We start from the raw sequence: 19,844 nt of genomic DNA, 5'->3' as shown, positions 1-19,844 counted from the left end.
TTCGTCGATGAAATATTTCTTTATGAATAATCGTATAGGAAAAGTGAAGGATTCGAGTATCAGCATTGATTTGAATATCAACATCCATTATAAAATGGCTGTATTTAGGGGTAACTCGATTACATGTATTACATTCCATCAGTACACACCACCACCTTTTATATCGACTAATCTTACGGTACACAACATTACACGTAACATGATTGTATACGTCTAACATCACACATACTTTACTTTTGCACGACAGTTTCCGTCTCTACAGATATTAATTTCTTCATCTCCTCGCTTTTCTTTTTTTCTTTCTCTTTCCTTTTTTTATCTTTAATGCTTTTTCATCCTTTTTTTGTTTTCTTTTTTGTCATCTTTTATCTTTTATTTTTCCACTTTACGACGAAACGTGAGTGGAGCAGATTCGAATAGAAACATTCATTCGCAGGTAACGTAGTTTAGAGAAATTGAGGAGCGCATTGTTAAAGGAAATTAACGAACATTAGGAATTTTGATATTTAAATATAGCTATGTTCTGTACGTTGGTGGATTACGAAAACGAACGATCAATGAAACATACTCGGAAACGTTCGATGGCCAATAATAATATGGATTATTTTTGACGTCTCGTTCTCTTCTTTGATTTCGCTCACGAACGATAAATAGTATGAACGTTTGAACTTTCCCCGACGATCGAAAAGCTCGCAAACGAAGTCTTTTCATTTCGATTAAAATTTCTCACAAACAACAATTTATTTTCTGTATCGTAATCGATAGCCAATGTTACTTTTCTATTTTTGCGAATCTACCAGGCCATTTAATTAATTAACGTAGGAATACGCGCTGTATACATCTTCGGTTATGTATGTACGTAATGTATTTACTCGTATATATCCAAGCGACGGCATTATAGGCGCGTGTATTTATGTAGCCAGCATAGCTTTTATTTTAGCCATCTTATACACGTAAAAGCACGTAACGTTTCAAACGTACATATGTATGATATTTCTATGCGTGTACGTATGATGCATACAAATATATATATATATATATATATATGCATCTCTGTGTGTGTGTGATAGAAGAGCTCGTTCTTAATTTGCGCAGCTGTTCTATCCCAGCAATAGACTTATCGAATCGCTTTATTTTCACGCATCTGGTCATGTTTCGCACTCTCATTTGAATAGGGTCTACAAATTCGAACATTTCTTTTTTTAATTTCTTATATTCATTCTTTTCTAACATTTCTTTTTTTATTTTAAATCGACGAATCGCGCTTGAAAAGAAAAAAGAAAAGAAGAATAGTTAATATTGTAAGTAAAACACGATAGGATTAGAAATTAGAATCGATTTCCTTCGTGAAAAGCAACAATAACGAAAGAAATGTGTACGCGCGTTAAATTTAAGATTTGTTAGGATAAACTTGACGACGTACGATCCACAAGAGGGTGGCATTTAAACGTCGCTCTTGTAGATCGATTGGAAGCGCCTTGCGAAACGTATACAGCGCGTTAAAGTCAGTTTCTTACTGTCGAATAAACATGTGAGACATAGTAAAAACGTAGACGTATGTATATACATGTGTATATACATATATATGTGTGGGATATATCGACACAACTTTTTTTCGAAGAAAATTCTACATGTAGCTGCGTCATGCTAAACGGGAAATACATTCGTTTTTTCCTTTTTTTAATATTTCTCTCTCTCTCTCTCTCTCTCTCTCTCTCTCTTTCTCTTTCTCTTTCTTTCTTTTGATCAATACACACACACATAAACAAACACGCATATTCTTTATTCTGATTTGTGTGTTCTCCTTTCAGCAGCTTACTTTTTATCGTATCTTATTAACACGTTTCGTCATAACATAATAATAATTATTTCGATATTTACTCTAGAAAAATAAGATTATGAAAATCCCCGTCTTGCGGGGATGAATCGTTAGAAACGTTATTAGAGCCATTTCTTAAGTAAAAATATAAATATTTCATTCACAGTGCGATATCATCATCGTCATCGTCGTCGTCGTCGTCGTCATCGTCGTTGTCATCATTATCATAATCATTATCATCGTTATCATCATTGTCATCGTTATCGTTATCGTCATCGTCATCGTCATCGTCATCGTCATCGTCTTCGTTTTTGTTTTCGTCATTATCGTCAATCATAATTGTCATTGTCATCATTGTCATAGTAAAACAAGCTCGTGCTCGTGTACTTACAAATGATATCCTATATATGTCTAATACACCTCCATTATAATACTTCTCCTATTAACGCGTAATACTTATATCCTGTCTTATATTATCGCAGTCTCTTTAAACCTTAAAAGTTCGATGACAAATAATAACAATAGTAACAATAATATATAATAATTAAAAAAGCAACGAACTAATAATAATAATAATAATAATAATAATAATAATAATAATAATAATAATAATAATAGCAATGTAACGATTCTTTCAGGACGTCGAAAAAAGATTTAGATTTTTCAGACAAATTAATGAATAGAAAAAGAAAGAAAAATTTGTAGATCCTCAAAGTCTAAGGTTCATCATCGCGAAACGCTTATTAAACATTTACGAATCTCCACTCTTATATGACGGATATAATACGCACGATGTAATACGCTCATTATCATAATCTCTAATATAATAATGAAAGACGTGTTTGTGTTTCTCATATTTCTTTTTTTTTTTTTAAATCTCTTTATCATCCCTCTTTGTCTTCTATCACTCAATACGGCAGTCGTTACGATCGTTTCGCTTTTCTACCGCAGCTGCTTTTTATTATCGTATTAAATCGAATCGTTCGTTTACGCGTAGGCAAATAAACTACATGGGAAGTAGTTGAAGAACGATCATAGAAAATCATTATAATGGGGAACAAAAATGATCACGGACGACGCGAAATTCAACGCGAGGTTCGAGTTCTCTTCGTCTATCGTTTTAACTATCGATCACATTGGAGAACACTTGAAACTTTTCAATCCCGATTATAAAGATAGAAATACTTTTAATTGTTTTTTTTTTCGTCGTTTCAAATTTCCCGCTCGTTTGCGGCCCGCGCAATTTCTCTCGATCATAAACATAAACAATAGTCGAATGATTTTCTTCCTTTCCTTTTTCCCCTCTTTCTTTCTTTTTTATTTTTATTACTCGTTCGATAGCCTACGCGATTGCACGTTCACGATTCGATAATATAATCAACGCGAGAGGTTTTACATCGCCAAACGTAAAACTTAACAAGTATAATTACGTTTTGTCTAAAGAATAAATTCGATCGACGAGATCATTTTCGTGATCTCTCTCTCTCTCTCTCTCTCTCTCTCTCTCTCTCTCTCTCTCTCTCTCTCTTCCTCTCTCTCTCTCTTTCTTTCTCTCTCACACTCTCGTTTTCTTTCTCAATAATTATATTATCTTTGCGAAAAAGATCTCTCGATTGATAAAACCTAGTAGAGTTTTACACTTATTTTTATAATTATAAATATTAAACATCTAACGTTATATATCAGATTCTCTCACAAATATACAATCTATCGACTTTACACGTACGTTTATTTGATTACTCTTGCGTTTTTTTTTTCTTTTGATATCGACTAAATTCCTTTTATCTCGCCATTCACCACTGTGCCTTCCCATTTATTTCATTAGCGTGACCGACTAAACAAGAACGATATGTTAGTGAAGAAAATCGAGGAAGCTGAAAGGATGTGGGGACGGAGAGATGAAGAAACGGAGATGAAGGACGGTTTTACAAAAGTTACATGCGATCAATACATTTAACGTAAGAATCTAAAAAGGTCGCATTACGTTCATCGGATTTATCTTTGATACATTTACTTCTCGCATAAATTTTGATCTCTCTCGCGAAAAGAGAGATAGAGAGAGAGAGAGAGAGAGTGGGAGGGAGGGAGGGAGGAGAGAGAAACAGAAAAAGAGTAGAAAAATAAAGTAAAGGAAGCAAAGAACGTCGATATACTCTCGTATGTCCATACGGGAAAATGATTGGCACCGATTTCTTTTTTTTTCATAAACTAAGAGTAAAAAAAGATGTTAGAAATATAATATGAACGGCGAGCCAAAAAAGAGATTCGAAATTTTCTTTACCTAAGATTTTAGAATTTTTCGAAGGATGAAAAAGAGGAAAATATTGAGAAGAATAATCGATTCGTATGATATAAATTGGAAAGGGAAATATCGAAGAAAGAAAGATATCTTAATTTTCGATCTTCGAAATATTCATTCAAAGGAAGACTTGTGTATTCTCTCTGTCTCTCTCTCTCTCTCTCTCCCTCTCTTTCTCTCTCTCTCTCCCATTCTTTCTTTCTCTCTCATACATACACTCTACAAGCACTGATATATTTACTGATATAATAATAATAATAACATTAATAATAATAACAATAATATATAAGGGTGCAGTGATCGATGCACGAACTTTTATATCAAAGATAATCTTTGATATATAGAATGATATATATAATACAATATGCAACACTTTTTTCTATGCAATGCAAAAGATATATATAGTACAATGGTGAACGTACAATGAAAAACTTAGCAAGTAGGTATAGCTTTTTTATGTTTCTTTTTTCTTTATTTTTAATTAATTTATGTATGCTTAGGATCTGGAGCAAGAAACGACTTATAAAAATATTCTATTCACTTTTATGCAGCTGTATAACGAAATCTTGTTTTTCCTTCTCTCTTTTTCTCTCTCTCTCTCTCTCTCCTCCTTGCACTCTCTCTCTCTTTCACACACAGACACACATCTTTCTCTCTCTCTCTCTCTCTTTCTCTCTCTCTCTCTCTCTCTCTCTCTCTCTCTCTCTCTCTCTCTCTTTCACTCTCTATATTCAAAATCGATGCTTTCAACTCGAAGCAATAAATTTTGCTTTTCTTTTGGTATGCATTTAACTATAATCTATTTAAATAAGGCGTACACACATACACACATATCAAAGTTCAATAACGTAAAGACAAGAAGAAACGTTGTTACCCTATTTAAAGCAAAATTTATCGCCCGTAGCGAAAAAGAAAAATCGGCGATTAGAGCGCGAAGCACACGAACGCGTTACGAGAGATCGTGCGTTTAAATGCGAGGATAAAATTTCCAATTCGATATCATCGGGAGTCGGTCCGTATCGTGAAAATCGCGGAATATCTTCTCGATAGTTGTACTTTCACGAAAAAAATAATTAACGAAAATATCTCGCTTCTATACTTCTTTGCTTTTGATTTATCGTTCTAATACTCGCGATTCCACGACAAACGGAATCGATCCGATTAAAACGACTGATAAAAAAACGTAGGCCATCAACGCGATTCAAGTCAAGCTTTGTTTCGCACATAGAAATCGTTAGAGAAATACCTATATTGTCTTCGGGACGTTATACATTACTATTTGTGACAGTTTTTTATCAAGCTCTTCTTATGTTATCTCTTCATTTGCATCTTCTTATATTTTTGTTTCTTTTTCTTCCTTTTTTTCTGATTTTTTTCTTTTTTGTTCTTTTTTTTGCTCTTTTTCTTTTTTTTTCCTCTTGTAAATTTCATTTATTTATATATGTTATTTCCATCACTCTCGTTATTATTACACACAGCCGTAACCTTTACTATAGGGTATAAAGTCACACGTCGTTTACGAGCTCACCGCGTTATATAAATGTATTATTATTAGAATTTAATTAATCAATTAATTTTATACTTGTAAGTAAATTACATATGTATCAATGAAAAAAAAATCGTACGAGGAAATCACGAATTATGTCGATTATGATCTCGCGTGTACGTGAAAATCTTTTGGTAATGAAAAAGCTACGTTTTCGCTCGAACGATATTAATCTTGATAGAAAGATAAAGAAGAAAAGGAATAACTTAATGGATATTTAGATGCAATCTGTGAGCATAAAACGCGGATACGAGAATGACTAGTAAACGACGATCATAATATTAACGAAATACGTCTGTTGTCTCTACTTTCTCTCTCTCTCTCTCTCTCTCTCTCTCTCTCTCTCTCTCTCTCTCTCTCTCTCTCTCCTTCTTCCTCTGTGCTTTTTACATATCGTCTCTTATCTTCTCAAAGATTTCGCACGGTTTTTTTAGAAACATGATATCGATATTAACCCAAAAAAGAAAGTGGCTAAAAGCGTTGAACGATAAAAGGCGAGTCATTTTTTCTAAAAGAGAAATAAATCGTATCGGAAAGAAATCCTTTTAATATTTTATTTTGCTCTTTCTTGTTATCTCTTTTTATATCTTTCTTTTCTCGCCATTATTATCATCTCTTTGTAATAAACAGTCTGGGAGAAAAAAAAACAAAAAGAAAAATAATACGAAATACGCAGTCATGCGTGTGCAGTAAATACTTACGTTACCTAGCGTTCGAGCATTCCATTTGTCTTTTTAATAATTATAATCGACACTATCATACTCTCTTTCTCTCTTTCTCCCTTTTTTCTTTCCTTTTAATTTTTCTTTTTCTCTATGTATGTAAGTATGTGTATGTAACGTGTTTCCTAAAACTAAAGAACTTAATTATTGTCTATTATCTATGTATGTACGTGAAATCACCGCGCTATAAACATCACCGATGACTCAACAATAATCCACGTTTAATCTTTTCAATATTATCTCATTTTTAATATGTAGACAATATTCGCTTTTTCGTACATTCTTTCGTTATCGTGATACAAGAAGTAGATTATCACGAAAATACACTTGTGATAATAATACGTACTTATTTACGTATTACGCTCGTTCCCTCATTTCTCGCCCAAATCTTTTCTTTTTTGGGTTAATTTTACAAACGCCTTTTATACCGTTCGCATAAAAGTCGGAGTTATTTTCCTTTTTCTCCCTTCTTTCTTTCTTTCTCTCTCTTTCTCTTTTTCTTTCATACACACACATTTTCTCTTTCGCTCTTCCTTTCGCTCTCGTTTTTGAACTATTTTTGTTTAAAACCATAAAAATATCAATGCCAGTATACCACCGACGTACACTACTATCGTGTATATAATATAATATATTTTTTTTGTTTATATATATGTATACATATACATATATGTAATAATAATAATAATAATAATAATTTACGTATATATGTAATGCATGTGTGTGTGTATATATATTAGTGGTAATTTGTTTTTTTTTATTTGTTTGTGTTATACTAAATATATGAATATAATTCAATAAAATGTACCTTGTCTGGCTTTATGATAACAACATCTGTATATGCGTGTGTGTGTGTATATATATATATATATATATATATATATATATATATATATATATATATATAATAGATGCAATATAGATACATAGGTGTATAATGCAATTTTATTGTATTTTTACGTGTACGTATTTTATTACGACTATGGATCTGTCTCTAGTATCTCAAACTAACGTCTTCTTGTTAATAATAGTTCTACAATTTAATGATTTTTTAACTAAAGGGACAAGAATGACGAACTGCACGGGAGTGGTACTTCTCTAAGGAATTTTAGAGCCAGAGATGGGAGAGGTGTGCACGATCAATACAATTATGTATAATATAATCATAAATATGCTCCATTCTTCTTGGGTTTTCTTTTTTTTTCTTTTTTTTTTCTTTTTTTTTCACGGTTCGAACATCGAGACAGAGGAGGATAGTGAGCGTCGAGCGTGTTGTCCTTGATCACCTTTTGCCGCAAATTGTCAGGGGACACGTTTTGCTGATAATTTCGCAAACGAAGAAGAGACAAATTTAGCGACGGCAGAGGTTAAAGCAGAAGGAGAAAGCTTTTATTTTTCTTCTTTTTCTACCTGCTTTTTCCCGTTCTCTTCTTTTCTCGAAGGAAGCACGTCGTTTTTCTTTGATCGTCTTTCTCTCTCTCTCTCTCTCTCTCTCTCTTTTTCTCTCTTTCTTTCTCACTCTCCTTTCCCTATATTCCTCTTTCTTCCTCTCTCTCCAGGTTTGCCCTTTCATCAAGCGTGGCATACGAAACATTAACAATGAGCGAGATGAAAACTAGGATCTTTTTATCTCTCTTTTTTATTTTTTATTACTTTTTTCTTCTTCTTCTTCTTCTTCTAGTTACTTTTGTTTCTATGTCCTTTTTTTTTTATTATAAAGCGAGAAAGCTGAAACTTGTGCGTACTGTAGACCCTTTGCTATATTTTTATCTATACACGTTTTTGAGGAAATCTGCTCCACTTGTCGCGCTCTCTCTCTCTCTCTCTCTCTCTCTCTCTCTCTCTCTCTTCTTCTCTCACTTTTTTGTCTTCTCTTTTATTTTTTCTTTTAATCAAAGTCTTGTACATACATACATACATACATACATACATACATACATACATACATACATACATACATACATATATATATATATATATATATATATATATATATATATATATATATATATATATATACATATATATATATACCCGAGAAAAAGGCGATCAACTTGCTCGTAGTATTCTTTTAACATTCTGATAACTTCTTTTCCTCGTCGGATATAAAGGGGGCTATGCGATTGACAACGACGTTTGAACACCTTTGAAAAAACTGCTGCTCGCAATATTACCGAAATAGTAATATAGTAATAATAGAGTAATAATAATAGTAGTAGTAGTATTGGTAGTAATAGTAGTAAGTGGTAGTAGTAGTATTAGTAGTCTGCCGTCCGAGGTTGCGGCTGCCTTCCTTGTAATTATTTTTACTGTAAAAATGTCGGCTATAGCTGCACGCTCTCACGCTCAAGTCACTCGAAAAAGCGAATCGAACCTGATAAGCGATAATATTCCAAATCGATCCTTCTTATCGTAATCTTCATCTTTTTTGTTTTTGGTTTCTTTTTCTATTTTTTTTTTATTATTATTATCATTATTATTATTATTATTCCTTGTCTATCTCTTCTTCTTCTTCTTCTTTTCTTTTTTATTTCTTCCTCTTCTTTCTCATTAAACTTATATTAACTTCGTCCACCAAGAATATACATATATAATCTAAGGAAGAGAGAGTTGGTGAAGGATGGGGAAACGCTTGTGGATAAGAGAAATGGGAGGGAAATTAGCGGTAACACACATGCCTCGAGAGGGTATGAGTTTGCTCCTGGGAAATAATAGCATACGTAAACGGCAACCGCATATGCTAATAATAAACCCGCTTTTACACGACCTAACTATAATTTTAGTTTTTCTCACATCATAAATCGTACTAATTATTAAAGATGACGAGGAGTGGGAGAGAGGTAGGAAAAAAGGGAAAAGGATTCGAGGGTTTGGATTGAGGGGTGTTTCTCTTTTATCTGAATTCTTCCTAAACGATACTCGTAACAACTATTCTTTTATGTTTTAGCATTAAGTAGAGTAGGTAAACGTTAAACGAAGCTCAGTTGATTGTTTCGGGAACGACCACCTCGCTTTGTTAATTCCATTTTTTCTTCTTTTTCTTTCTCTCTCCCTCTCTCTCTTTTTCTTTTTTTCTTTCGTTTCATAGACTCGTTCTTATTTGAGAATCTTTCTGGATTTTCTTCGTTCTTTTTATTTTCTTCATTTCCTTTCGAAGGAAGCGAGGTGTGTACGCGTATCGTCTTTCTTCGTGTACCGTGTATATAATGTGTGTGTGTGTGTGTCTTTTTCGCGCTTGCGGACACATGCTTTTCTTTTAAAAGATCGGCGAACGTCATCGTATTGTTTCAATGTTTTTTTTTATTTTTTTTTTCTTATTTTTGGTTTAATCTTTTTTATTTTTTTGTTTGTTTGCTTTAATTTCTCGCGCGAAGAATCGATAAATTCGATGAGAATTTTCGATCGATTCGACACGCTCGTTTAGTTGCTTTTAGAACGATGATTTTGACATTGCTGCTGCTGTGGCTGCTTCTTTTGCTGCTGCTGCTGCTGAATGCTGGGATATCGCGATAAACATCCTTCTTTCTATCTACGATCCTGGCGAGGAACTTTGCGTGCTTCCTTCTCTTTTTCTTCTTCTCCGTCAATATCGTCGTCGAGTAAGACGACTAACGAATTAATTTTTCGACGTCAAAATTGTCACGAATTCTGAAAGAATATTTAGTATATATAGCTTGGCTATTGTATTGATGGAAAATCGTTGCAGAGTCTTTAGCCAATTTTTTCTTTTATTCTGGCTTTTTAATCTCTTTTTTTTTTCTTCTTTTTTAAACGAGGACATTCATTGTCGACTCATGATAACGATTTTCGAAAGTCATTAAAAATAATTACCTTCATAGTTAACCATCCCATCGCCATCTAGATCCGCCTCCTTGATCATGTCGTCGACTTCTTCCTCCGATAATTTTTCACCGAGATTCGTCATTACGTGCCGTAATTCCTTCGATGAGATCAGGCCGTCTTTGTTCTTGTCGAATACCCTGTATGACGGAAATAATTATCGAATTAATTTCCGGAAGAAAAGAAAAGTGGATGAGGGGAAGGAAGAACGGGAAACAAAAGAAAAAGAAGAAGAAAGAAAACAAAAGGAAAAAAGAAAGAAACGAGAGGGAAAAAGAATTCTCTAGTGGCACAACCGACTTTCGTAAATATCGATTAGCTCGAGAATCACCTAAACGCTTCGCGTAGTTCGTCTTTCCCGTCTGCTCCCTTCATCTTCTTTGACATCATTTGCAGGAACTCATTAAACTCGATGGTACCATTACCATCTTGATCCACTTCATTCACCATATCTCGTAGTTCCGTATCTAAAATGCATAGAGAATATCATACAAATTCTCTAATTGCGATGTTCAACTCGATAAATTTTCTATTATTATTTTTCAATTACTTTTGATTAAAAACGAAATGTCACGAGTAAGAATTATATATTATATATATATATATATATAAATTTCTATAGATAATAAAATTGTTACACGATCAAAGTGAACTCGCTCGATTTGTAGGAATATAACTCTCAGAAACGATTTTTCTTGCTAAATGAACTGTCCAGGTTTTGTGGACATATAATTTCATTCTTTTGTCTATACTGAATAAAATCATAAAGAAAATATTAATGAACTATCAGTATATAACAAAGTATTCTCTGTATCATTACGTAAAATTTTTCAAGAGAGGAAAAGACAACTTTTTCGTTTATCAACTTTTTATGTAGTAACTCGAGGATTTCATTGATAACTTTTTTTCTATCTCGTTAGATAAACTCTCTTAGATTTTCCTAGACGTTTCACTCTTATTATATATAGTTATATCGCATACATTATTTTATTCTCTTTAGATGCTTTTACTATTCGTAAATAATCCATTATTATACACAAGCATTCGTTAAATAAATAAATAACGAAGAAAATAACAGTAACGATATATTGATAATTCTTGATTGGTTCATACGGATAATTGTAAAGGAAAGTAAAAGAGATAAAAAGATTTCGAGATTTACCGCACAGTAAAGATATTTTGCCCAGGCAAAGCTTTCATCAGAGAGCATGGCGTAAAGCCAGATCGTATTTACCTTCTGGCCTACGAATAACGATGCCGTCGTCCGAATATTTGTGCACTCGTGCACGCGATACGCATAAACATAAATCGTACGTCCGCATAAAAAGCGTTCTTACTCACCGGACGGTCTCTGTCCCAAAGATCGCATGACCACGCCAAGTTCCGCCATGGTGATTGTCCCATCCTCGTCTTTATCGAACAGCATGAATGCTTCTTTGAATTCTGTAAAGAATAAAAGGAGATTGGATAGATGGGTAAGTGGGTGGTGGGTGCTTAGGAAATATAAACAAAAATAAATAATCGATATAATTAGGTACTTACTCGATGATATTATTCAAGCCATTATATTCATTAATTTATTAGTGTTACTACTATAGATTAAACGTTTATATTTGCTCATTGTTATATCAATTAATGTATTGCATTCATTAATTAATTAGTTGAATGTATTAATATTACTGCCAATTAGAATTTCACGGATATGTAGATAATATTGTAAGTATTGCTATTAATAAAATGAATACGTAGCGAGTGTATCGATACGTAGGAAGAAGAGAGGAGAAAAAAAATAAAAATTCGTCAGTCTATAGATATGGATTTTTACTATCGTCGGAGAAAATATACGCGAGATCCGTAACACACATCATACATACATATACTTTATCTAATTCCCATTTCATGACTTTATAAAATAGCAAACGTCGGACGACGTTTCTTTTCTCATCCTTCGAAGACACGCGAATTTAATCGATTCGATCTCTGGCTATGTGCCGCCGAAGACAAAAAGTCCGCAAGATTTTATTGAAACGAGCAACATGCGCCGCAAATGCAACGATATCGGCTTGCGAGGAAAAAACGATGTACTTTTTGTTTTCGCGATTAAGAACCATTTCCTTGGTTCGTTAATTGCTTTCTCCGTCTATACTAAAACCTCGGCGTACTGTTATAATTAAAATCATAATGGACTACAAACCTCGGCTGGGATTTTCACCAAGGATTAAAAATTAAGAAATTCTTTACGTTTTTTTTTCCTCTTTTCTTTCCCTCGTACGCAGAGAAAGGAAAAAAGATTTTAAGCAAAAAAAAGAAGAAAAAAAAAGGAAAAAGAAATATTTTCGTCCTTCGCTCGTTTACGAAACGAAACCGAATTAGTAATCTGAAGGGATAAACGCAAATGCAACGGAACTTTGACGAACTCCAGAGAAAAAACGCTATGTGTTCTTAATTCCGCTTTCGCAGACGAGATTACGTTTCGCTTAGCCAGCTGAAAAATATCGAACGTTTTCGTAATTAAAAAACTTGCTGCCGAATACGCTTTGCTGTACAGCATGAAAATTAGGAAAACCTTGAAAAAGTCCCACGTACGTACATACATACATAAATACATACATATATACATACATACATATACGCGTATTCACGTAGGTACGTTCAAAAGAGAAAGAAAAGTACGAGGAGTGGCCAACCGAGTGGCGAGTCAACGCGCTGCACCATTACTACATACATTTGCATATGTAAATACTTGAGCTGAATGCAAAAGCGAAATAGAGGCTACCGGAGAAATCTAGCTGCAGTATTTTTCTCGCTACGTAATCAAGCCAAAATTTTTGTTAATGACAAATCACAAATAATCATTCACGATCAAAGAATTACTTATAATTAAATAATGATATCAAACTTACCAGCCACTTGATCTTCCGTGAGACCATACTCGGACTGAAACAAAGCAAGAGAAGAAAAAAAAAATAAAAAAAAAAAAAGAAAAATGAACACATTTGCATTATTCCAACGAGCGTAAAATAATCTTTTAGAAAATAGAGATGTTACTCCTAAGGGAAGTTTTACGGAGAAATGATTATTACTACGTAGAAACAACAACTTCTATTTACTACCGAAACGCGTTCTCGTAAACCAACGTAAAGCTAAAATCGGAATTGAGAGAGAGAGAAAGAGAGAGAGAGACAGGGAGTGAGAGGGACAGTTCGTGTTCTAAACAAGCATATAATCAAGCAAGTGGGCGTGGCACGACGTTCGTAAAGTTCGCGTAATTAACGACGGCGCTCTGACTTGCGAATACCGTCATTATTATGTCGATTTATACCACTTTCACGCGCACGCCTGTATTTCGCACGCTAAATCGGTATTAATGTTTGTCGAAAGCTTACATTTTGTTATTATCAATGAGACTATATTGACTCATTCGTAGGATTAAGAAATCCTAAGAAAAAGACGTTTCGATGTCGATTTTGTTACGTTGATTAAGGTAGGAACTTAAAAAAGAAGAGTATAAAAAAAAGAAAAAAGGAAAATACACGACAAATGATTCCTGAGACACAATAAAAAAAAAAAAAAACAGAGAAAAAAACCGATACAATGGATCCTATCCGCTTGTTTCTCATTTTTACTAGATAGAAGGATAACGATCTTTTCGTATTTTCGAGCTTTTAATAACGGGAAAGTTTATATCGAAAAAGGACGAAATGGAGATGTCACAGACATGTAAACCCATACGTTCGATTTTTCTTTTCTTTCTTGTCAGGATGCTTTTGTCAGTATTCGCTGGGAAAAATATTGCGGTTCAATCGCGAACGGTTTCATTTCCATATCCATTATATCGGTGTCCACGTTTCGTCCTTGTGGTTCGTACAGTTCTAAAGTAAAGCCGATGCGCTTTTTCGGTCGAACGATAGAGATTGAAAAAGGAGAAAGAAAGAAAGAGAGAAAGAGAAAGGGAAAGAGATAGAGAGAGAGAGAGAGAGAGAGAGAGAGAGAGAGAGAGACAAAGCACTTTTTATGGCTTCACAACTTCTCGAAAGTAGAACACTCACAGAGATATTTCTGATCTGACAGTCGATTTGATTTGTTAGCCGTCGAAGCTTACGATATTCGTATGTGTATTTCCTTGAATCTGCCATAACAGTGTGGCTATTGAGGCGATACTAAATTCGAATAGATCTTGGTCTTTTCGTCGGAAGAGGGAACGAGCGAACTAGACAGGATGGTTCTTGGCCGATTGCCTAGTAGTAGGCTTTCGTTAGAATCCCCATCCGTGTAATTCGGTACGATGCTCGTTCTCTAATTAAGAGGTCACACACATGCTATCGGCTGGTATATGTAGCTTATAATAACGCCTCGCCTTGTCGTTCTCATCATCGAAAAGCCAACTGACTAGTAGACACGATTTTAACAAGGAGGTCGCTTCGTCATACAAGCCCTGTTTGAAAGTAAAATTTGCGTCTTTAGTTATCTTTTTTTCTTTCTTTCTTTCTTTCTTTCTTTCTTTCTTTTTTACTATAAAAATGTCGCTGAAAAATAAATTCACGATATTAAGTTGATTTTTATAAATTGGAACTTGAAATTACTCGGACAACCATATTATTTAAAAAATGATATACAATTGAAATTTTGCGATCCATTTTGCGATTCCATGATAAATTTATGTTAAATATTCTAACACGGTTCGTTCCGTTGTAATACTCACTGTTCATATGATTAACGATAACTTAGCGATAATCTAGCGACGGTAGCAGAGAGAAATAGGTTGCGTGCAGAACTCGATGAAAAATACGATAGTTTACCTTCATATTTTATAAAATACCGCAGAAACGTGTTGCAATATTTTTGCGATAACATTGGTTGATATGTCCAATAAAAATATCCTTATAGTTAGCTAATGAAATATGTATAGCATTCGATATTTTGATAATGAAAGAACTTTCTGTGAAAAAGTGCTGAAGTTTTAAAACTTTTTTCTTTACGTATTTCATTAAATTTATAAAGCGAATCGAATTAAGATTTTAATCGTGAAAACATTTGGGAAATGCTTCTCCTCTATTCTGTTCCGTTTACCCTATTAAATCTAGATATTATAATGAATATGTCAACTTCAGAGAAAGGACTTCAAGGAATATGATCTCTTAATGAAAACTTGTAAGACACTTGAACACATTCTAGTCATAAATTGAACGTTAACGTCTTTGAGATTACGAAAATCACGGAAGTTTGAAAATGACGTGTACGAACATACGGATATTTTATGTGACATATATGCACAATAATGATAATTAATTAAAATTAATTATTTTTGTTTATGTTATCCTTATGTTATGATGTCGTTAATTAATTTAATCGATAAGATAGAAGAAATCTGAAATTCGAAAAAAAGCAAAGTTCCATTGTGATAACATAAGAAAAATTTTCCTTCGAGAAAGTAAATTAACGTAATTAACTATGGGGGATTAATAATGAAGTAAAAGAAAATATTTGCACAATTTCTATCTTACCGACTAAAACTAAACGGGTCAAGAAAATTTTCTAACATCGCGTCGTTCTAATGTTACCGAGTAAATCGAATTTTCCAGGAGGAAAATTTTGAATACAAGATAGAAGAGGTGGGAAAATTTTAACGACATCTGAAACGTCTCATCATTTTCTTTGAAACAAGTAATTCCTTAGTACGTTCCGGAGAGTAAAACTTTCACGTACTATTTGAAATTCTTGGAAAATGGAATAAGGATTGGAATGGAATTCTAATTCAGTTTAGAATCTAATCGGTAAAGTACATATACTTTGATGCAATTGCATTAAATTATAACGAATCGGATTACAACGTTGTTTCTCAATCAATGTCCTCGTATAATGAAAGCATACTTCAGAAGCATACACTCTTGCAGTTCAGTGCAAGAGCTGAACACTAATTAGGTAAGTCTTAGTCCTTAGTCCTTAGAGCCAATCTGTCATTTTCACTGACAATCGTATATACTTACATACGTATATACATACAATACTTACATAAATTCATACGTATATACATACATACATACATACATACAGAGATAAGTCCAAAATCCTCGTACGAAGTAATTCATTGATGCTCAATAATCCAGCGATATATCTTACTGTCGAAGGATTCGAACTGATAAAATTTCTAACTACAGCTAGCTCTCGATTCATAATCTTACCCGTGAAGGTGGGATTTCTTTACGATAAGGATGAAGGAAGTAGATAGAAGAGAATCAAAGAGGAGCATCGTGTCGATCGTAAGTACTGTGGGAAAAGGAGCACAACTCGTTCTCTCTTCTTATGTGAACTAGTACTCAGATATCTCTTCGACGTTGGAGTTTCAAGGGAAAAGGACGAGATACTATCGAGATATTTTCCCCCTTCGCTTTTCTACACTTCGATATTTCCCTCGGAGTTTCTCCTTCGAAAAGAGGCTGGCAAGGTCGAGCTCTTTGATTTGGGTCATGTCGTTTTCAAGCGAGTTTCGGATAGAAATAGAAGAGGGAAAAGAGAGTGAGAGAGTAAGAGAGAGAAAGAGGAAAGATGTAAAAGGGAAGAAGAAAGATTCGTATAAATTTATGAAAAGTTTGAGAGGCATCGGTACCTTCGTGGAATCCCACTGTAGATAACCGTTCGTTTATACTTATGTACGTTTATGAAATTCCACGGAGTTTCAACATTAAACTTAAAACGTCTCTTCGCGCGGATCTCCGTTGTCTTTACCTCGAATATTTCTGGAAACTGTGTAAGTATATAAACATATCATTGCATAGATTTCTCCATGGAATGGAAATGGAAATTATTTTTCGCAACTTTTCAGAAACAATTTAATCAGTACGCAAATAGGATATATTTAACAAATAAGTAAATTCCGCTTTTTAATTCTCGTCGATATCGTCACAATGAATAATCTCTGATATTTATGCACAATTGCAATTTATTCCTAATTCTCTTTTCGTTTGCATTTATTTGACGAAAAGCGTAACGAGGCGATTGTCACCGTCGGACATTTTCTGAATTCACTGATCGAGCAATTATATTAGATATATTTATATTAGATAAAAGAAAGAAAAGAGAATGTTTATAAGTTCGTTAAAATGGTAGGAAACTTTTCAATGAGTTCATAATTACGATGCGTTGTTTCGATCGTGATTATTTTTTTCTATCGGTAGAAAGCTAATGCACACATACACGCGCTTATACACACACACATACATGGTGAGAAAGTGGAAAGGAAGCTTTGATTTTTTTTAAAAGAGAAAAAGAATGAACGAACGAGCAAAGTCTGAAATGGGAGCACGGTAAAAGCACGTAGAAAAATATTCGTTTCTCTCGGAAAGACCGCACCGATAGGAAGGAAAAGTAAATAAATTTGGCGAATGTGTAATTTGGAGAAAACGTTCATAGCGGATTTTCTTCTTTTCTTTCTTTCTTTTTCTCTTTCCTTTTCCTTCTTTAATTAACATCTTACGAATTAATCGACTTACGCTAATTTGTCTCGTTTGACAATCGATCGTGCTAGTCAATCTTCTTAGTTTACCATATGCCGAACTATATTTCTTTTCCGTTTCGGCCATCTTTCCGGAAGACTTATTTTCCTTGGGATATTATTCTTCGTTAACAGTACAGGAAATTCTCTTTTAATTCTTAGTCACATAAATATCTCGCTAAGTCTCGCGACACTTGTCTCGATAATTCACTCGTTTTACTGCATCCTTTACGGGTCGAAGTTACGATCGGTTTCTCGATCAGCTTGTTCACATTGGACACTTATTTTATATGGTCACTTTGATTTTTCTCCTTCGGTCCAGTTTCTCACCTTCGTTCCTCCACGTTTTATTATTAATTTCGAAGGTTATTAACGTCGTATTTTTTGAAAAGTACCTTCTCGTTCGCTTTCACTCAGTGAGAGGTCGACGTACATTACTCACGACAAGGCTCGTGCGAACACAGGCCCGAGCCAAAATAATATTTATGGACTACCGACGTTATGCTCGAGCTAAGATCACTGTTTAGTCGCCAAAGAGACCTAGCTTTAACCATATCTTTTTTTAAACTTTACTGTTTTTTCTTTTTCTATTTTCTTTTATTTTCTATTTTTATCTTCCCTTAAATCATTATTATAGATTTTGGATGGTCATCCAAAAGTTTCAATTTCATTCTTATTCTCATTTCTATTTGTATCTTTCGTGAAAACGATCCTCTCTCGAAGAATCTTAATACATTTGTCTTCTTCAAATTATCAATGTCCTACTTCGTTGATTTCCATTCAAAATGGACGGCGTTAGACGCATCGATTTACACATCGTAACTTTTCACTCGCGTTATTCGCCTTCGTTAACATAAGAACGACTAGTTCGAAGACAAAAGATGTCGGAATATGTCTTTGGTCAACCTTCAGCTGTTTTTAACTGTCATTGCCCCTCCACGATCGACTGGCAACAAGAAAATGGCAGACGGTGTCTTCTCTCTCCTTATAATAGCGTTTCGATGTGCCGGTGTAACGCTACGCTCATTGCCAAACGTCGAATGACTCGTGTATACGATGATTAACAAGGAACAACAACATATTTCTCATCGATTTGTCATTTACACTTGTTTCCGTTGGAACATTGATCTTTACTACTGACACATTTCATTCATACCAATGCATTCTTTGTTCTATTCTTACAATTTATATATATATATATATATATATATATATATATATATATATATGCGTGTGTGTATATGCACATTAAAATAAATACACGTTAAGTAAATACACGTAACAATTTGTCGAATGACAAATGAAAATTTGTACCATCCATTCATTCTCTATCTATAATCTATTCATAAATAATACATAAAATTTCTTTTTATTGATAGACATCGATTTACAAATTACATCGATATATATATATATATGTATGTATGTATATATATTTAACATTTCAATCTAATTTTACATTATCGATTGCCATTCTATTTCGGTAAAGCATCTTCTAAAAAAGACTTTGTCTTTAAATCGAAACTTTCACTTCGTTTGTAACGAGACGTTTGTAAGAAGACAAAGTAGAAGTAGTAGTAGTACTAGAAGAAGAAGAAGAAGAAGAAGAAGAAGAAGAAGAAGAAGAAGAAGAAGAAGAAGAAGAAGAGGAATAGGAAGCTGTCTAGAACTATTTTTGGAATGACGCGACGTAGAAATTCGAGATTCTTGTGAATCGTTTTATTACCTGTCATGGTTCGATCCAATTAACATTTCCGGATTTAAATTCCTCGTTTGTTTACTAAAGCACGAAATAATGTTTCAACGTCTGAACAATGAAAATGATATTATACTCGTTCGATTGTAAATAAACGATGAGAGATATCATATGCTCTTTCTATGTATCTACATTAACGATATATCGATAGAGAATTTTCGTAGGATCGACTTTATCTTTATTTTTTTTTTCATTAGAGCAACATACGGAATGAAACTACTATGTAACTATCCCTGGCACAGTTGTTACAGTGCATCAATTAACGAAGTTCGGATTATAAAAAATTTTAATTGCATTTTGCCTTGCTAAGCAAAGGCATCGATAAATTTTATGTATGTTGCAAATGTTTTCCACGTTAATCCGGTAGTAC

The 19,844-nt window shown here is 33.7% G+C and overlaps 1 protein-coding gene across 8 annotated transcripts in view; it reads right to left on the bottom strand.

Moving 5' to 3' along the window:
• Positions 1-83: 83 nt before the first annotated feature.
• The window catches only part of LOC127065041 (neo-calmodulin-like), a 99,160-nt gene continuing 79,399 nt past the window's right edge, over positions 84-19,844 (bottom strand). For 6 of the 8 annotated variants that reach the window (XM_050996872.1, XM_050996874.1, XM_050996875.1 and 3 more), the window contains 5 exons: positions 13,130-13,163; positions 11,568-11,669; positions 10,558-10,693; positions 10,218-10,366; positions 84-10,034 (listed from right to left, as the gene is read on the bottom strand). In XM_050996872.1, the coding sequence (XP_050852829.1) occupies positions 10,003-10,034; positions 10,218-10,366; positions 10,558-10,693; positions 11,568-11,669; positions 13,130-13,163 (453 nt within the window). In that variant the 3' untranslated portion in view covers positions 84-10,002. Of the gene's footprint in view, positions 10,035-10,217; positions 10,367-10,557; positions 10,694-11,567; positions 11,670-13,129; positions 13,164-14,275; positions 14,662-17,716; positions 18,804-19,844 lie in introns of those variants that run through there. The other 2 variants (XM_050996877.1, XM_050996878.1) reach the window with 2 other exon arrangements.

The sequence above is a fragment of the Vespula vulgaris genome, chromosome 7 (assembly GCF_905475345.1).
Source record: "Vespula vulgaris chromosome 7, iyVesVulg1.1, whole genome shotgun sequence".
NCBI lineage: Eukaryota > Metazoa > Arthropoda > Insecta > Hymenoptera > Vespidae > Vespula > Vespula vulgaris.
Note: the sequence above shows the minus strand (reverse complement) of the source record. Positions and strands in the feature narration are given on the sequence as shown.